Source organism: Adiantum capillus-veneris, chromosome 16 (assembly GCF_014529385.1).
Source record: "Adiantum capillus-veneris isolate H3 chromosome 16, ASM1452938v2, whole genome shotgun sequence".
In the NCBI taxonomy this organism is placed as follows: Eukaryota; Viridiplantae; Streptophyta; class Polypodiopsida; order Polypodiales; family Pteridaceae; genus Adiantum; species Adiantum capillus-veneris.
In genome coordinates, this window is record NC_140946.1 from 108,074,769 (window position 1) to 108,094,768 (window position 20,000).

Genomic DNA, 20,000 nt, shown 5'->3' on the forward strand with positions numbered 1-20,000 from the left:
GTACAGTTCAGTGATGGGTCATGTACGCACATCAGAGGGGATATCCGACATAGTTAACTCCACCATCGGAGTGAAACATGGATGCCCACTGTCCTCTACTTTATTTGGTATGTATGTTGATGGGGTCTCTGATTATATTGACAGAGGAGGAGATAGAGGTGCTCAGCTTGCTGGGACATGGATCCCTCTTTTATTGTATGCTGACGATATCGTGTTGATATCAGAATCGCCAGAGGGTATGCAGAGACATTTGGACGCATTGCATAGTTTTGCAGAGGATAGTGGATTGTCTGTCACCCTTGGTAAAACCAAGGTCATGGTATTTAATACCACGCCACAGTGGGTTAGGAGATCAGCACCTACTTTCACATATGGATCGGACAGTATGGAGTACACTGATGCATACACATATCTTGGGGTGGTCTTTAGTGGACCGAGGTTCACACTGAAAGTGGCAGCAGACACTAGATTGACTCGTGCCTATGCAGCCCTAGGTGGTTTAGAGAGGATTTGTTCGCAAGTTCAGTTCCAGGAACCTCGAACAAAGCTCTGGCTTTTCGATACTTTGGTCGCTTCAGTTATGCACTACGCGGTTCAGGTTTGGGGACCGTCTATTGACAGTGCTGGATGGACTAATATGGAGAGACCCCTGATATCTATGATTTCTAGGCTGATTAGAGCCAAGGCCTCAGTCCCACATGACATCATACGAGCGGAGCTGGCTGCCCCACCTATGGAGGTTGAGGCACTCACCAGGTCAGTATCATTTGTACACAGCTTATGGGACACCACCAGGGACAAGTATGCCAAGCTTGCTCTCGAGTCATCCAAACAGCTGGCATTACAGGGAGATACATCATGTTGGTATGCACAGATGAGCACATGGTTTCAGCATGGACAGGGTGCCCCCTTTCCAGTATTCTCTTGATGCACCATCCTTGGCTCTTACACGGATGTGGACTACTAGACTCATTCAGCAAGATCTTATCCAGCTGGATAGCAAGAGGACATGGATAGAACCATCACGGGAGTTGGGTACGAAGAGGGTTTTCTATGGAGAACATCTTCTTCAACTCACGACAAACGGATTCGTCACAGGGCCCAGTTACATGGACACACATCTATCTCATAGGTTATGATGTGCTATTGGCCAGATTCGCAAATCTTCACACCAGCTTGGGATTGAGACAGGTAGATTCAGAGGCATACCAGCAGACAGTAGGATATGTCAGTTATGCCATGCAGAGCCAGAGACAGAGTTTCACTACATATGTCGATGCACAGTCTACTATGAGATACGGGGACGCTTTCATTGTCTATTCAGAGATGGTTTTGACTCGTTAGACAGAGTCATGAGATACCAGGATCGAAGATGTCTCGGATTATTCCTACTTGAGATTCAGAGACATAGAGACGCTCTATTGAATGGGCAAAGACAGAAACAGTCCCAGAGACGCATCTCAGATTTCTTCAGTCTGAGTACCACAGAGTCAGAGGGGACACCACCACCAGAGAGCTGGGTTCCCACCCATACACACATCAGCGGTACTCTCATTGATCGAGCTATAGAGTTAGGGAGATCGAGACGACCGCGGCTGAGGAGGGGAGCCACGCAGCACCGGCGGAGATTGCGGCAGAGGATCCACAGGATTCTAGCACGACACCCAGAATGTCGATCGGGATAGGCTTCATGCTACTGCTATATTGTATCATGGTGACATTGATCCCCACTTTGTACCTTTATGGCATGATACTATTGCTCAGCCTACCAGCCACCCATAGGAGTTGGTAGCACTCCTATCAGTTCCTTGTTTGTAGTTTTCTTGTTTGTACCCAGACTTGGTACTAGACTCATCATTGTAATCAGTTGGTCTCATAGGTCATTTTGGCCTCTTGTAGACGTTAGTATATCATTTCATTTCTCTCTCTCTCTCTCTCTCTCTCTCTCTCTCTCTCTCTCTCTCTCTCTCTCTCTCTCTCTCTCTCTCTCTCTCTCATGGGTCTGTCACTGTTTTTAGGGTTTCGTCACTTCTCTTTTCTGTTTTTAGGGTATTGAAATTGATTTTTGGCTGTTTTTAGTGTTTCATCGCTGTTTCTTTACTGTTTCGAAAATGTTTTCTTGCTGTTTTTTGGGGTTTTGTCGCCATTTCTTGCTGTTTTTAGGGTTTTGGCACTGATTTTTAGGGTTTCAATCTGAAGACAGCTATTTTCGTCGGTAATGATCTCTCTCTCTCTCTCTCTCTCTCTCTCTCTCTCTCTCTCTCTCTCTCTCTCACCCGTCGTAAAAGACGGGAGTGGGAGGAGCACTAGTATTGGGACATCTATCATTTACTCATGAGCCAGGATAGTGCGGAGGCATGGCGCCCGATCAAACCTCCCAGGCCATCCACTCCTATTCATGACCCAACGACATGCCACAGATATGCTGAGAGCTTATACGAGATCCCAAAACAACCACCCATACCTACGCCATCGGCTACCCGACCCACATCCTCTACTTTCTTCACCACCCACATGGTGAAGAAAGCTATATCCCACCTACAGCATGGGAGGGCTAGAGATCAGGCAAGCCTACAGGCAGAGCATCTTATATATGGTTGTGATGCATTGGCACCACTCATTGCCCACCTTTTCAACCGCGCGCTTTCACAGGGATTCCCAGAGTCGTGGACAGAGCACACCATCGTGCCTATCCACAAATCTGGCAATGCCATGGATCCTAGCACATATCGCACTATCATGATTGGTCCTATACTGGCCAAACTATATGGCGCGGTTTTTGAGGAGGAGCTAAGTTCTCTAGCAGAGGGAGAGGGCATGAGGACAACAAGACAGGCACGCTTCCGCCAAGCTTTCTCTACTATTGATCATATCTTCACCCTTCGTTGTCTGATCGACCAGACACGGGTGAGGAAGAGGAGATTATATTGCTGCTTCGTGGACTTCCGCAAAGCATTTGACACAGTACCTAGAGAAAGACTTTTCAGACGCCTGGTGCGCTTGGGGTTGGAGAGGAGATGACATGGGGGATCTATGCATTGTATGAGCATGTATCTGGCAGAGTGAGATGCCCGGGTGGATTATCTGACACCCTTGTGAGCACCATTGGTGTGAAACAAGGTTGCCCTCTATCACCTACACTCTTTCGTCTATATATTGACGAGATTGTAGACTTCATCTTGCACAAGGGTGGAGAGCGTGTGGATATTGCAGGGACTATTGTACACATACTCTTATATGCAGACGATATTGTCCTGATGTCAGAGACGGCACAGGGACTACAGCTACATTTGCAGGCCCTGGATGATTTCTGCTCACAGAGAGGACTCACGGTGAACCTTGGCAAGACCAAGGTTCTCATATTTCATACATCGGCTTAGATTCGCCGACAGAGTAGATTTACATTAGCTGGAGGGGATATAGAGGTGACAGGCTCATATGTATATCTGGGGGTTACATTCACCGCAGCATGAGGGACCTTCTCCATGACACAGGCAGCCAGAGATAGACTTGCTAGAGGATACGCATCACTAGCTATGATGGAGAGACAGTCCCACCAGGCCCACTTCCAGGAGCCTCGGACAAAGGGGTGTCTCTTTGACACACTGGTCACACCTGCACTCATGTATACATCGGCCATTTGGGGACCGGGACTGGCAGACTCAGTATGGACACAGATAGAGAGGTCACAGATAGAGAGGTCACAGATTATTATGATCTCCAGGATGATTCCCAGCAAGCCATCAGTTCCACACGACATTATTAGAGCTGAGTTGGCTGCGCCATTGATTTGGTAGAGGCACTCTTTCAAACTGTTTGCCTTCTTCACAGATTCAAAGATATGGATCCAGATAGGATCTCTCATAGAGCCTTCATTGCATCTAGAGAGATGGCACAGGCAGGGGACACTAGCTCATGGTATGCCCAGACAGGAGATTGGCTAGCTCAGCATGGTTTTGATATCGACAGACTACCACCACTCCAGTATGACACACAGGCCCCGACCTATTCTCTCTCACACTCTGAGAGGAATACGGTCATCAGACAGGAGATATAGCATACATTGTTGGGATCGGAGAGCACACACACAGAGACCCAGCACGAAGAAGGAGATAGACACAGTGTGTGGCGGGGCGGTACTCACACTACAATGTGTAGTTGTGAGTATAGTTATTATGAATGAGTAAAAGAATGGTTGTACATGGGCGGCTGAACAACGGGCAGCCGGGCACACAAGCCTTTAACCCAACAATCTCCCACTTAAAGGCAGTGTGCCTTTAAAGTGGCCAAAGTACAGCAAAATAAGTCAAGCCATACCCATCAGCGATCTGCAGTGTACAAACCGTTGTGAGGCTAACGACTTCATGAGTAGGTGAGCAGGGTTATCGTCAGTGTGTACCTTGACAAGTTTTATGCGCTTGTCCTCTAGCACCTCTCGTATGAAGTGATATCTCACCTCAATGTGCTTTGTCTTCGCATGGAAGATAGGATTCCGTGCCAACGCTATGGCACTCTGGCTATCACAATGTAGCATCGGAGCATCACCAGCCATACCAAGATCTCCCACTAGTCGTGAGAGCCATATGGCCTCCTTGGCAGCCTCAGTGGCAGCCATATATTCAACCTCTGTAGTGCTCAAAGCAACGCATGGCTGTAAACGTGATGCCCACGAAACCGGTCCACCTGCAACTGTGAACACATAGCCACTAGTAGACTTCCTCGAGTCCACTAACCCTGCATAGTTTGAATCTGTATATCCGCAAACAGACATATCCTTCTCACCATAACATAGGGACAACTCTGAAGTCCCTCTCAAGTATCTGAGAATACCTCTCACTGCATCCCAATGACGCTTGCCCGGGTTAGACATGTACCTGCTAACCACACCGACTACATGAGCAAGATCTGGACGCGAGAACGATCACGAGTGATCCGCATACCCAAAATATGACTGGCATCCCCAAGATCCTTCATGGCAAAGGTCTCATGTAGCCTATGTTTCAAGGCATCCACATCAGAAATACACTTCCCTGCGATCAACATGTCATCCACACACAAAACCAAAACAATAAGACTACCATCTGCAGCCTTGCGAGTATAGAGGCATGGGTCCTCATAACTGCGTACATAGCCCAATGAACTCATGAATGCATCAAACTTACGATACCATTCACGAGGTGATTGCTTCAACCCATACAAGGTCTTACGAAGCCGGCATACCATCTTCTTTGAACCATGAATAACAAACCCACTTGGTTGCTCCATGTACAAATCCTCGTGCAAGTCCGGATGTAAGAAAGCTGTCTTTACATCCATTTGCTTCAACTCCATGTCTTCTGTAGCTACCAAAGCAAACAACATACGCAAAGTAGACATCTTCACCACTGGGGAGAAGATCTCATCAAAATCAATGCCCTTCTGTTGCTTGAATCCTTTAGCCACAAGCCTTGCTTTGTACCTAGGCTTTGCATCCATTGAACACAATTTTATCTTGTAAACCCACTTGCATGGTAGTGCCTTCTTACCCTTTGGCAAAGGAGTAAGCTCCCACGTATCATTTTGGATCAACGAATCCATCTCTGACTGCATAGCCTGCTCCCACTTGAGCTTGTCAACACTAGACATGGCCTCATCATAACATGATGGCTCCCCGCAATCAGTCAACAATACATAATCCATAGAAGACACAAAACGTTGAGGCTGTCTTGCATGCCGCTCTGAGCGCCTCAAAAACTGTGCAGGAGGTGCATCTGGCTGTCCCACATCTACATGATCTCCCAACAAGGGCTGATCTCCCACCTAAGGGTCAATGGGCTGCCCACGAGCAGCCATGGGACCATCATACCGATGACCGTCCTCCTCAGATATCACACGCTGAACCTCAACCGTTCGCGGTGATGCTCTATACATAGAGTCCTCATGAAAAACAACATCATGGCTGCGCACAATCTTCTTGTCAATAGGATCCCACAATCGATAACCCATCTCACCAGAGCTACCATAACCCAAGCAGATACATCTCTTGCTCTTTGGATCCAATTTGCTGCGTTTTGCCTTAGGTACATGTACATAAGCTTCACAGCCAAAATCACGAAGGTGACCATACGAAGGTGGCAAACCTGTCCATACCTCTTCAGGCACTTTGAAGCCCAAAGGAAGACTAGGTGAACGATTTATCAAATGCACAGAAGTGGCAACTGCTTCAGCCCAAAATCCATCTGACAAACCAACCATAGAAAGCATACTACAGACTTTCTGCTGTATAGTCCTGTTCATGCGCTCTGCCACACCATTCTGAGGAGGTGTATAGGGAGCACTAAGCTCACGCCGTATACCCTTCTCAACACATAATGTAGTGAAAGCATGAGACATAAATTCACCCCCATTGTCCGTACGTAAGCACTTCAACTTACAACCTGATTGGTTCTCAACAAGAGCCAACCATTGCTTAAATATATCGAACACCATATCCTTCTAACGAATGGGGTATGCCCATACCTTCCTGCTAGCATCATCAATGAACGTAACAAAGTACATAGCACCTCCAAGAGAAGCATTGGGCATCGGCCCACATACATCACTATGCACCAAAGCTAGCTTTTCCAAAGATCTGTGTGGAACACTCTTCTTATGAGAAGACCGAGCATGTCGACCATAAAGGCAATGCTCACAAAACTCAAAACCACCAAAATCTGAAACCGGAATGTAATTCGCACGTGCCAACAACTTCAAACCTTTCAGTGACATATGCCCCAAACGCTAATGCCATAAAGAAGCAAGAGGTTGCTCGGGGATCCCCACAATGTGATCAGCCACACTAGCTACAGAAAGGGAATACAGCGTATTCCTCTTAGCACCTTTAACCAAAACAAGGCTGCCCTTAGTGAGCTTCCAACCTCCGTCACCAAAAGATACATTGAAACCAAGTGAATCCAACTGACCCACACTAATCAAGCTTTTTGCAAGAGCCGGCACATGACGCACACGCTGCAAGACAAACGTAGTAGAGTTTGGCATAGCCAAATGAATATCCCCAATGCCATGAATCTGCATAGAACGCCCATCGGCAATCCTGACAGTACCTGTGCTCGAAGCATCATAGTCATGAAACCACGACCTATGAGGCGTAACATGAAAAGAAGCACCACTGTCAATGACCCAATCCATAGGCATACTACTCTCATGAGTGAGAAGAAAAGCATCATCAAAATAGGATACAAGCATCACATCACCAAGCTCTTCACTAGTAGCACTAGTCGGCGCACATACATGGTCATCTTGAGAGCTACACTCTCCCTGTGTTGCATTTAACTCCTCAATCTTGACATTGGACTTAGGCTTGTCCTTAGCATCATGGTCTTTCTTCTTACCATCTCCATTTTCCCTTTTCCACTTGTAGCAATCCTTTTTGAAATGGACTTTTCTACCACAATGAAAACATTCCACATCCTTTTTACTTGTGCCTGCACGGGACTTGCTTCTAGATTTACCCCTGTAGGACTTATACTTGTCCATAGTCCTGCCTCTGACAACCATTGCACTAGAAGCCTTACTACCTGCATTATTCTTTCAATTAATCTCTTCCGTGAGAAGACTAGACTCCACATTAGTACTTGTCAACTCATCCGCAGGAACCGAGTTATTTATGGCTGTCCTAAATGTGTCCCATGACTCAGGCAACGTGACAAGTAAAAACATAGCTTTTACATTGTCCTCAAACGTAATTTTCTGCGTAGCAAGTTGGCTAAAAATTGTATTGAACTCATTCAAATGCGCATTCATGGAAGCACCTTCCTCCATTCGCAAATCAATAAGCTTTTTAATCAAATACACCATAGAAGCAGCCGAATGCTTATCATACATATCGCAAATCCGCTGCCATAGCTCATAAGCTCCACCCTGTGCATCTTTCACATTGTAATAAACAGACTTTGAAAGGGAAAGCCTAATGGTAGACCTGCACATCTCATCCAACTCCTCCCAATCATCCCTCTCCATGTTCTCTGGCTTAACTCCTTGCAACTTTAGAGGTCGAATCTGTTTCTTCTGCACCAAGACATCCCAAATCTGATCTTTCCAATATGAAAAGTTAGCACCATCCAACTTCTCAATATTGAAAACTGTGTCCTCTTTAGTGCCCATTACAACAAGAATGCAACAATCAGAAACCTGTAACCAACCAACAAACTGCCACAACAAAGTAGTGCTGCAAATCTCACAACACCTGCTGCTCAATCAAAAGAGCAAACGCATAGAGTATAAATCAGCCCATAATATGGTCAAAAAACATACGTAGAAATCCACAAACAAATGCATAAACCTGTGACACCTGTAACTCAACCGGCCTAGGCAAACCGTGCCACAAAATGCATCAACAATGAGCTGTCATAGAGGCATAAACATACTCCATGTCTCAATAACCACAATAGAGACATAAGCTGACCAAGCTTACACAAATCCGTGAGCATAAATGGATCCAAGTGAGCATATAACCAATGCACAAGCTCAACAAAGTCCAATCTCTATTGTCAACCAAGTACCTGTCCGTACTCAAACCGCAACACTGCAAGCAAGAGCAAACCCGCTCTATGTATAAGTGAACCAAATCTCCACAATATCATGCATAAAGAGTGTCTGTCAAACTGCCATATCCACATCCATCAACATACATAGATGATGTAAACCTGTAGCTCAAGAACAAGCATAAACAGACTGCCCAAAAAAGTACCAAGTCAAAATACATGTTTTGTAACCACAGAAGAAACCTGTATCCAAAGCTCCCTGTAACCTGTACCTGTACCTGCACCTGTACCTGTAGTCGAAGAAGACAGTGCAGCCAAACTCCCACTCTATCTGTGTGTATGAGGCCACTCCAAGAAGAGGCTACACACTCTCAAATGAGTTGTGGGCTCATGTAAGTGGAAGACACTGCAACAATGGCACCTGTAATAGCTATGGAAGCTCTGGCAGCAGAAAACTACCAAAGAGAGCTGAAAAACGCAGCTCCTAGTCTGTAGCTCGGATGGGATTTTTGATGGCACGAATGGCTCCGAAAGGGGGGTTAAACCCCACGACACTTCCTGAAAATACACGCGGAGTGCTGAACCTTCCAATGCCATGCTCAAAAAAACCTTGTGCTCTTAAGAAATGCGCGCGTGCGCGAGACCGAAAAAAACGGCAATGAAACAGCAGCAATTTTCAGCACACTCAACAATGATGATGAAGCTCTCAATACTCTCACTACGAAGCTCTGATACCACTTGTTGGGATCGGAGAGCGCACACACAGAGAGCCAGCACGAAGAAGGAGATAGACACAGTGTGTGGCGGGGCGGTACTCACACTACAATGTGTAGTTGTGAGTATAGTTATTATGAATGAGTAAAAGAATGGCTATACATGGGCGGCTGAACAACGGGCAGCCGGGCAGCCGGGCCTTTAACCCAACATACATATATTCAGAGGACATGGCGCGGGCCCACAGACACCCTACCTCCTAAAATGCTATATTACTATGAGCATTTTTTGAGGTTTTCAAAGCAAGGATTCATTGAGATTCCATTATACATGCAACATTACATGCCACACCGACTTCGGGTCAACATTGGCCAGCTACAAGTGTCATCACATCAGCTAGAGATTGAGAGTGGCAGAGCTAGAGGCATACCACGAGAGGAGCGTACATACCGGATCTGCCAAACAGAGGTGGAGAGTGAGGAGCATTTTGTCATGAGATGCCCAGCATATACAGAGCTGAGAGAGAGATATGGCATTGGAGACTCATTACAACAGCATATGATAGGCCGAGAGCAAAGGAGGTTTGGCCAATTCCTGGTTGCGGCTTTAGAGGTTCGAGAGCAGTTGTTACAGCCACGCCAGAGTCAGGATAACAGGACACAAACTACCATCACACAGTTTTTCCAACGAGCAGGGCAAGACCCCCCCACACTACCTACACAGAGCAGAGGGCTTACCCTTCAGTAGGCAGAGTCTCAAAGGGCACGTCGGAGACCGAGGCTCCCAGGATACAGGACACATGGGTATCACCAGAGGGAGATCTCGAGGATACTAGCTCTACACCATCAGTATCTAGAGCAGAGTCATGTACCAGCACCAGGGGAACCCGCATTCCAGAGATACCTAAGCAGGCCATCACCGATGTACCACATTCTCTACCCTACATATGTTGCTTGTTTTTACATACCCTCCCTATCATCTCATGGTTGTATCACCTTGCAGCCCCTAGTTGAGCCTGATGATGCGTGAGCACACCTCGACACGAGGACCCACGCTATTGAAGGGGATCGGGGAGCACCACAAACAGAGAGAGAGAGAGGGAGACACACACACGATGTGGGTGGGGAGACTGTGAAGTGACAGCTCCCCCTATACAGTATACTCACTATAAGTATAGGGTAATAGTGGGCGGGCGCCCATAACCTGGGCGACCAGTCGAGGCACATAGGCCTTAACCCCAACAACCTCCCACTTAAAGGCCAATGTGCCTTTAAGCAAGATCTACTAGTGTACAACTAATAGAAGGTGAGAGATTCTCTCAACCTATGCCCACTGACTTTCGATGAGCTAGTGCATCCGGCTCTACTGATAGACAAACATCCCGCTACGGAAGCCACACAGAGCTAGCTCCAAGCTCTACAAAGAGTCTACAAGAGCTCATGCACTCCTCAAGTATCGGTCAAATACCTGCAAACCTCCCCTATGCTCTATGCCGAGATCAGTCATCAAACAACTAATCAACCCTGCTGCAAACGCTCCCACTACAGCTGCTATGTCGGGCCTCGTGATCAGCATCTCGTAGATGAGGACACCGAACGTTGATGCAACCCTGGCAACCTCTGCCACCTCCAACTCAGAACTCAACTCATGGCAATCCTGTGCCCTATCATAGAGACCATGGCACTCTGACTCCGAGCTCTGGAGTGACTCCTCGTGCCCACCACAGATCACATGTGTACCAAGAGTATCCATCTGTCCTGAATCTGCATCAAGCTCTGGCATAAGCATATCAAGAAATGACTCCACAATAGCCGACATCTCAGCATCCATGTGAGTCATCTCTGTCATCACCTCTGATGACTCATCCTGCTGTGACTCACTAGAGCTATCCCGCTCTACCTGTGCATCCGTAGATGCAACCTGCAGAACAAGGTCACTGCTCTGCACTCCATGCAAAGCATCCTGCAACCCACAAGCAAAAGAGACTCGCCTGCTCTCTCGCTCTCTACCTGGCTGCATGATCACAGAGACAACACCGTCTCTCCCGTGATCCACATGCAATGGGTAACCTGTACCACTCCTAGCACCTCTCGCAATCACTAGCGAACCCAAATGCATCACAAAATCTCGCTCTCGTAGCGAAATTTGACATCCACAATCTCTATGCTGACCAATCGAGATCAAACTCACTGTCAAATCTCGTACATAGCGTACATGTCGTAACAAGTAAGAAGCACCACTCGGTAATGACAGTCTCACATCTCCTGCACCTGCTATCGCATGCACCGATCCATTGGTCAAACGTACACTGCCAAGCACCCCGCTAGAATAGCTACAAAACCATCACGATGCGGCGTGACATGAAACATAGCATCTGCGTCTAGCAACCACTGCGAAGGGAGTGCACTATCCACATGTATAGCATCTCGTGCATAGCTCGAGGTAAAAGTGACATCCCCGTCACTAGTATACTCCGACACTACATCTGCCTCAACTGTCAAAGCAACTGAGTCCATGGCATCACTATATACATCTCTGAGACTGCCATGTCTCGTACGATGTCGCATACGACGAAAACAGCGCCGTCTAACGTGTCCAGAATGACCACAATACCAACATGTCACCTGTCGGCGTGCTCGTGAATGTACATGTCTCACACGAGTCCGTGATGACTCAGATCTATCATACATATCATGTAATCTACGCCAAAGTGCTCTCGAAGTAGTCTCATACATAACAAGAGCATATACAGATTCCGCAAGATGCAAAGAGAGTGTAGATAGTGACATCTCCTCTAGCTCCTGCCACTGATCATCAGACATGTTTGAAGGTCTACCTGCATCACCGCTCAATGGTCGATGCAACCCTCGCTGTGTCAATGCATCAAGCATACACTCTCTATGCTGCAAATTCTGACCCATCAAACATGCCCATTTCGGAGAGATCATAATCTGAGCGATCACCTGTCTCTGCCATGAGCACAATGTAGCAAACTAGAAAGCAAAACCACCTCACCAACAACTCCTGGAAACTGTCTACAAATATAGCCAAAAACACAATGTAAAACCTGTGAAACACACTCCAAAATAGAGCTCCCACAATGTCAATACAAGCGTCGCATGCTCTAGTATCACACTGCAATCTGTGAGCTAATCACCAAGCCCACACTATGCGGTATCGATGCATACACACGCACAAATCTCCCACCTGCAGATAACACCGCACGCAAATGCCGAGTGAAATCCGCAATCTCTACCTAGATCGCATAAATGATACGCATAAAACTCCTGAGAAAATTTTGCCAGAGTTTTGTCAGTACAACGGCCACAAAACCAGTAACCAAACTGACTGCACGCTCAAAACCATGAGCAACCAAAGCACATCAAACCGCACGCCAAATGCATGCACCAATCTCCACACTTTGCATACATCATTGCAAACACCTGCAAATCTAGTACACAAATATCTGCTCTATCTATGACTGCCAAAAAACATGCTCAAGACATACATTGCCGAGCTCAAAATGCAATCACATTAGTCTCCCTGAGTATCAAACCACATAAGGCATACATGGTATCCTCCCACCTGTGAGGAAACTTGTAGCAAATATCACTCTCACATTTGAGAGCAAACCATGTGTGGAATCCTCGACACACAATAAATAACTGCTGTTGCAGAAAACTCAGCGTTCAAAATTTTAAAATTCTGATATGACGAGCGCGTCCAAAGCGTGCCAAAACCCCAAGGTAGACTCCTGGATCACATGTATCTGAGTCCGGGTGTGAAAGCTATGCCAAAAAACCTCCGTTTCGACCCAAAAACGCAGCATAAACTGCCAAGAGGGCTGAAAAATGCAGCTCCTCAACCGTAGCTCGAAATGAGTTTTTGATGGCTCGAATGGCTTCGAAAGGGGGGTAAAACATCCTCGCGGAAACGCTCTCGGAAAGCTGAATTTGCCGATGCCGAAGTCAAAACCCTGTTTGCACTCTTGAAAGTGCGCACGTGCGCAGAAGCGATTTCGGGAATGAAACTGGCTCTCCGCTGTCATCGTGACTGTGCACACACGCGCTCCCTCCGCACCTACGCTCTGATACAAATTGAAGGGGATCGGGGAGCACCACAGACAGAGAGTGAGAGAGAGAAGGAGACACACACACGATGTGGGTGGGGAGACTGTGAAGTGGCAACTCCCCCTATACAGTATACTCACTATAAGTATAGGGTAATAGTGGGCGGGCGCCCATGACCTAGGCGACCGGTCAAGGCACATAGGCCTTAACCCCAACAACTATACATTGTACACCACATGCACCACCCTACCACACCCTTTTGCATAGTTTAGGCTCATTTCAATTTGTACATTTTTTTTATTTTCCGATGCCTAGAGCATCAACACATGTATATGATATTGTCTCATAGGTCGAGTTCGGCCTTTCGAAGACGTTAATAAAGCTTTCTTTCTTTCTTTCTCTCTCTCTCTCATGGGAAGCATCAGAGAAGTGCCAACGGCTTCCCCCACGTGTAAGAAGACGCATCCCTCGACGGCCGCCCACAAAGCCTCTTTCATGCGGACAGGGAAGAGGATATCAGCAATAGAGAAGGAAAAGAGGGAATGAAGAAACGAAAAGAAAGAGTGGAGGAAGGAGAGGAGCACTATTCTTCAAAGATGGACCGAAGAAAGAGATGGTATGTACAGGAGGATCGCTTTGCTCGAGGAGAAAGTGGTCATCCAAGATTCCATCATCCGAAATCTACAAGCAAAAAGTGGGCGGCTCAAAGAAGGCGAAATTCAACCATCCATGATGGAAGAATTGAATACCATGAGAGAAGAACTATGGGTTATCAAGGAAGGTGAGGAGAAGAAGTCATGGACCGCGGTCATCTCCGCAACACAAAAGAAAGTAGAGGAGGCCGAAAAATGGATTGAGGTTGCCAAGAAAGGGAAAGGTAAGTAAGCTCCTTGTACACCCACTCTTATTAACATGACCCTCGAAGAGGAACAAAGGAGGATGCGGGCTCTACATGTGAGGGTAACCGGCCTCAACTACATAAACAATGTCGAAACAGAGGTCACAATCCTCACATCCATGATGTGGGTGGGCAAGACTTCACACACAAAGGCATGGAGAGTGGTCAAGAAGAGTGATGGCCCAGGAGAATCTTCAAAAGGGAGAGCTCTCATACTACACTTCCCCTCCTTGGAAAAGAAGAAAGAATTCTTGAGAAACAGGCCTACTCTCAAGAAGAGAGGTATTTTCCTCGATGATGATCTCACTCTCTCACAGCTTGCGCATATGAGAGAGGTAATGCCAAAGATTACGGCGCCAAGGGAGCAGGGAAAGTTGGCCTTTTACAAAGATGGTCGGGTGGTGATTGTAGAGCGGCGCTCTACATGACGGTGTGAGACCTATGGGACCACACTGAAGATGGCTACTTGGAATTATAATGGATCTATGAGGTTGGACATTGGTGCCTTTCAAGAGAGTTTCAGAAACAGGGACATTGTTTTCTTCTCAGAGACTCGTCAGGCCCCTGGACAGCTTATGCCACATGTGGTGGGATACAAGTGGGAGACGGCCCACAGAACAGTTGCAAGATCTGAGCAAGGAGTAGAGATTTAGGAGGAGTAGCTGTGCTATTTAGGAAGGAGTTACAGCCACTACTACATATTGTACGGAGAGATGATCATGCTAGATACATGTGGGTGAGCCCGAGAGCTGACACATGCCGATTTCTATACATTGCCATATGTTACTTCCCCCCAGTACATCATTATATGCTGCATCTAGAAGACGGTCGCCTTTCTCTGTACTAGAGGATGATATATGGGAGTTTTCTAGGGATGGTGATATCATCCTCCTAGGGGACTTCAACGCCTGAACGGCAGATCTCAGACAGTCTTCTACAACACTTCAGATGAGATGCTTTGAGAGCTGCATGTGGCAGAGTTCGGGCTTGATAGATGCTCACATGACAAACAGCAGACGGAGTATGGGAGATACCTCAGGGAGATGACGACTACACATGGGTTAGCCATATTTAATGGCTTACAGCGATTTCCTAGAGCAGCCGGTTTCACATGCTTTCCACACAGACATGGGGCCTGTAAAGTGGACTATGTTAAGGCACAGCCGAGCTTTATTCCTTGTATTCAAGATTTCATACTGCGACTAGTGGGCGTAGGAGTGGATCGTGCACTTTTCACATTGTTTGTTTCCTTTCAGTATAGGACAGCCCAGACATCACGAGGCAAGTCACATACCCGTTATACATTTACACCAAAGACTGAGTCGATTTATACAGAGGAGATCTATAGCCATCTATGCACAGCTGGTCCTCGCCTCTCACTGGAGGAGTGCACCACTTTACTGACTTAGACATTGCATGGTGCAGCATCAGAGCCATACCCACACACTCAGCCGGGTCAGAGGCGATCTTTTAGGAGCATGCCCCAGAATAGTTAGTATCATGAGGAGTACAGAGAGATCAGAGCCTAGCTTCAGAAGGATCTTCATTCAGGAGTCATCACTTACACACAATCTCGATTGCTTCCCGGCGCCTTGTGCGACGGAAGAAACGAGCTTACTTGGCCCAGATGGAGCGAGACTTGTATCAGCTATTCTTGAGTAGAGACTCATGAGAGGCGTGGCGATTCTTTCATGAGCACTCCTCTTCCCCAGTGATTACTTCTCATGATGTGTAGGGCCAACCCCTCATTGTTATATACGGTTCCAGGACAGGACCCCCTTCCAAATCCTACAAAGCCATGCCCACCTACGAGCACCTTCTTTACCACTAAGATGGTAAAGAGAGTCATTGGCAAGATGAGGACCGGGAGGGCATATGATCATGATCGTCTAGAAGCAAAGCACTTTACACATGCTAGGGATATGCCAATAGAGGTTCTTGCAGTGTTGTTCAATCGTGCCATGTGTGAGGGGTTACCTGAGACTTGGAGGTTGTCTACTATTCTGTCTATCCTCAAAGCAGGTGATCCTACAGAGCCTGGAAATTACCGCACTATTATGGTTGGGCACACATTGGCATGGTTGTATGCATCCATTCTTGAGCAGCACTTGAGTAATTGGGCAGAGGGTGAGGGTGTACGAGCAAAGGGCCACGCCGGTTTTAGGCGGGGTTTTTTCACTCTTGATCATATTCTGACACTCAGAGCCATCATTGAGGAGGGCAGCTCACATGGGAGACAGATTTATTGTAACTTTGTAAATTTCCGCAAAGCATTTGACATGGTACCGGGAGCTCGATTGATGCGCAGATTGCAGGACATGAGGGTGCCCATAGTGTTGATTTGGGGGATTATCGCTCTATACGGATCAGTGATGGGACATGTACGCACTCCGGAGGGGATATCTGATTTAGTTCCCTCCACCATTGGGGTGAAATAGGGTTGCCCATTGTCTCCTACTCAATTTGGTATGTATGTTGATGAGGTGTCTGATTACATTGACAGAGAGGGTAATAGAGGTGCCCAATTGGAAGGGACGTAGATCCCATTGTTGTTATATGCTGATGATATTGTGTTGATCTCTGTCTCACCAAAGGGTATGCAGCAACACTTGGATGCATTACACAGATTTGCAGAGGATAGTGGATTGTCTGTAAACCTTGGTAAAACCAAGGTTATGGTGTTTAACACCACACCACACTGGACCGGGAGATCAGCACCGACTTTCACATATGGTAAGCTAATTGTAGAGTATACAAATGCATACACTTACCTTGGGGTTGTCTTTACTGGGCCAAGGTTTTCTTTGGGGAGAGCAACAGAGACTAGACTCACTAGAGCTTTTGCGGCCTTGGGAGTCTTGGAAAGGATGTGATCGCAAGTTCAGTTCCAGGAACCTTGGACAAAGTTATGGCTCTTTGATACTTTAATAGCCTCCTCAGCTATGTTGTATGAGGTGCAGATATGGGAACCTTCTATAGGCCACGAGACGTATGGAGAAGCCCTTGGTATCTATGATCTCTTGACTGATCAGAGCCAAGGCCTCCGTACCCCACACTATTATTCGAGCACAGCTAGCTGCCCCTCCTATGGAGATTGAGGCACGTACCAGATCAGTCTCCTTTGTGAACAACTTATGGGATACTACTAGAGAAAGATATGCTAGACTGGCCCTTGTGTCTTCCAGACAGTTAGCTCTTCAGGGGAATACTTCATGCTGCTATGCACAGATGACATCATGGTTTCAGAGGCATGGCTTCACCATGGACAGGCTGCCCCCTTTCCAGTACTCTCTTCAGGCACCCTCGATGTCTCTTACACGGGTGGAGATTACTACTCATTCGTCAGGACCTGATCCAGCGATACCAGGAGGACATGGATAGAGCCGCCACAAGAGTTGGGCATGAAGATGGCTTTCTATAGAGAGCATCTTCTCCACCTCACAGGACATGAGTTTGTCATTCGACCCAGCTACATGGACACACATATGTCTCATGGTTTGCAGTGTGCCATTGGTCAGTTTCGCACATCCTCACATCCGCTGGAGATTGCGACTGGTAGATTCAGAGGGATACCATCAGACAACAGGATATGCCGCTTATGCCAGTTAGAGCCAGAGACAGAGCTACATTACATATGTCATTGCACAGTGTACTATGAGATACCGGGCTTTTTCTACTGCTTATTCAGAGAGGGTTTCGGTCCTTTCTCTAGGGTCATGAGTTATGAGGATCAGAGATGTCTTGGGCTATATCTACTTAAGTTACACAGATATAGAGACACTTTATTGGGGAGAGATAGAGAGAGAGAGTCCCAGAGACAGATTACAGATTTTGTTTCACTAGATATGGGACAGCCAGAGGAGCAGCCATCACTGAAGAGCTCGGTCCACGCTTAGTCGACCACTACCGGCACTCTCATCGACCGAGCACTGGAGCTACGGAGATCCAGACGGCCACGATTGAGGATAGGGGCTACACAGCATCAACGGAGACTACAGCAGAGGATTCGAGCCATACTCTCTCGACATCCAGAGTGCAGATGAGGATGGATTCTAGTAGTAGTATCTTTGTTCTAGTTCTTTTGTACCCAGAGATGGTATTAGATTCACCATTTTGTAACAGATTGGCCTCATAGGTCATTTTGGCCTTTTGAAGACATTAATATAACATTTCATCTCCGGTGTTTTTTTTTTTTTTTTTTTTTTGGGGGGGGGGGGGGGGGGGGGGGGGGGGGGGGGGGGGCGGGGGGGGGAATTTTCATCTCTATGAAGTTGAGTACAATAGAACCCTGCTGGAGATGCTAGAAGTAGACTATTCCACAACTCATCTGCTGCGAAGCAAGGCCACAAAGAACGGACCATTTCTCATCAATGTAAAATTAATCAGACCTGTGGGACAAGGTTATGAGAGGAGATTCAACGCTGCCACAGCATCAAGGTTGGTAGAGCTACTTTGATTGGGCTGGCACGACCTTTCTTGTCAAGTATCAGTTCTTATTGTTCATCATTGCTAGAGAGCCGGACTCCTCCGCACACAAATGGCAGAATCAATCTCAAGAATCTTGGGCCAAATCCCTCTACGGATATCATACCTCTCTACCAAGATATCTGCCAGCAACAATCTATCATGACACTAAGTGTGCATTGAGCTCCCTGGACCGGCATTGCAAATAGCCCAATCAATGTGAAGTCGCTGCCCTAGCTTCTGAGAACTCTCTCCAGATAGAGGATCTCGCTGTAGAGGGGCATCCGTAAACAAAAACCGTATCCCTGCAGTCCATGTGTGCATGTTTCTAACACCATGGGTAGGAGTGACTGTAACAGCGTAGACTGAAGTAACATCTTCCAAGGTTCATTGCCTGGGAAAAGTTCCCTGACAATGAGCTCGGTAAGAAGTCCACAGCTCTTCAACTAAGGATCAATGATACTCAAACCACCCTCTGCACAAGGGAGAATCTCTGTGAACCATCACACTCTAGCCCAAGTGTCACGAGTGCTGTCTGATCCCCAGAAAGGAAGTTCCGAATCAATCAATAACTCGCTGAGAACAACTACAAGATAGAGGACCTGCATTTAAAAACCATGCACACACCTAGTCACACACGATGTACTCCAAGTAGTCATAATTCATACACTTCATAACATTCATCGTCTCTTATATTTTGCAGGCTTTTTTCTCCGTCTATCAATAAGCTGTTCTCTTCATGGCTGTCTATTCAGCTTGGCCAAACCTTCTCCATCGTCTTCAATATAGTGTTGATATCAAGCAGAAGCATACTTCTGAAAAAATATCCAGCCCTGGTAGACTTCATGATGTTCAGGTCTGGCCCCTTTTTGAATTGCCCACTTAACTAAATTAGAAACCCCATTAAGCTCCTAAACTTAAATTTCTAGCAGTTTCTTTTGGAAAACGTTACGAAAACCCTTACTCCAGTGGAGCAAATGCAGAAAATGAACAACACTTTCAAGAGGGGTAACAAGCTGCCTTGTCAGTAGACCATTCTAAGTTAAGATGTAAAGTGCCTTGATCTTACAGTTTTACTGTTGCTTATTGAAACAAATATGCCATAACTCTCGATGCGTGCCACAACACCAGTCACCACATCGCCAACATGTACTTCCTTCAATGTCAGCATCTTGGAGTCATTCAATTCATCCTTTGACAAAGACCTCCTTAGCGACATTTCAACAAAACCTGAAAGAGGCTCCAAGGATATAATCCTGTTTAAAACCACAACAGCAACTTAATTTTGTTTGTAATAAACATGTGATACAAAAGAACCTATTTCATGCATGA

At 46.7% G+C, this 20,000-nt stretch overlaps 1 protein-coding gene across 2 annotated transcripts in view; it reads right to left on the reverse strand.

Annotated features, from left to right (window-relative positions):
• Positions 1-20,000, reverse strand: part of LOC147439619 (RIBOSOMAL RNA PROCESSING 5) — a 227,635-nt gene that overhangs the window by 94,102 nt on the left and 113,533 nt on the right. For both annotated transcript variants that reach the window (XM_086485434.1, XM_086485433.1), the window contains exon 32: positions 19,738-19,924. In XM_086485434.1, coding sequence (XP_086341560.1) covers positions 19,738-19,924 — 187 coding nt within the window. The remainder of the gene's footprint in view (positions 1-19,737; positions 19,925-20,000) is intronic.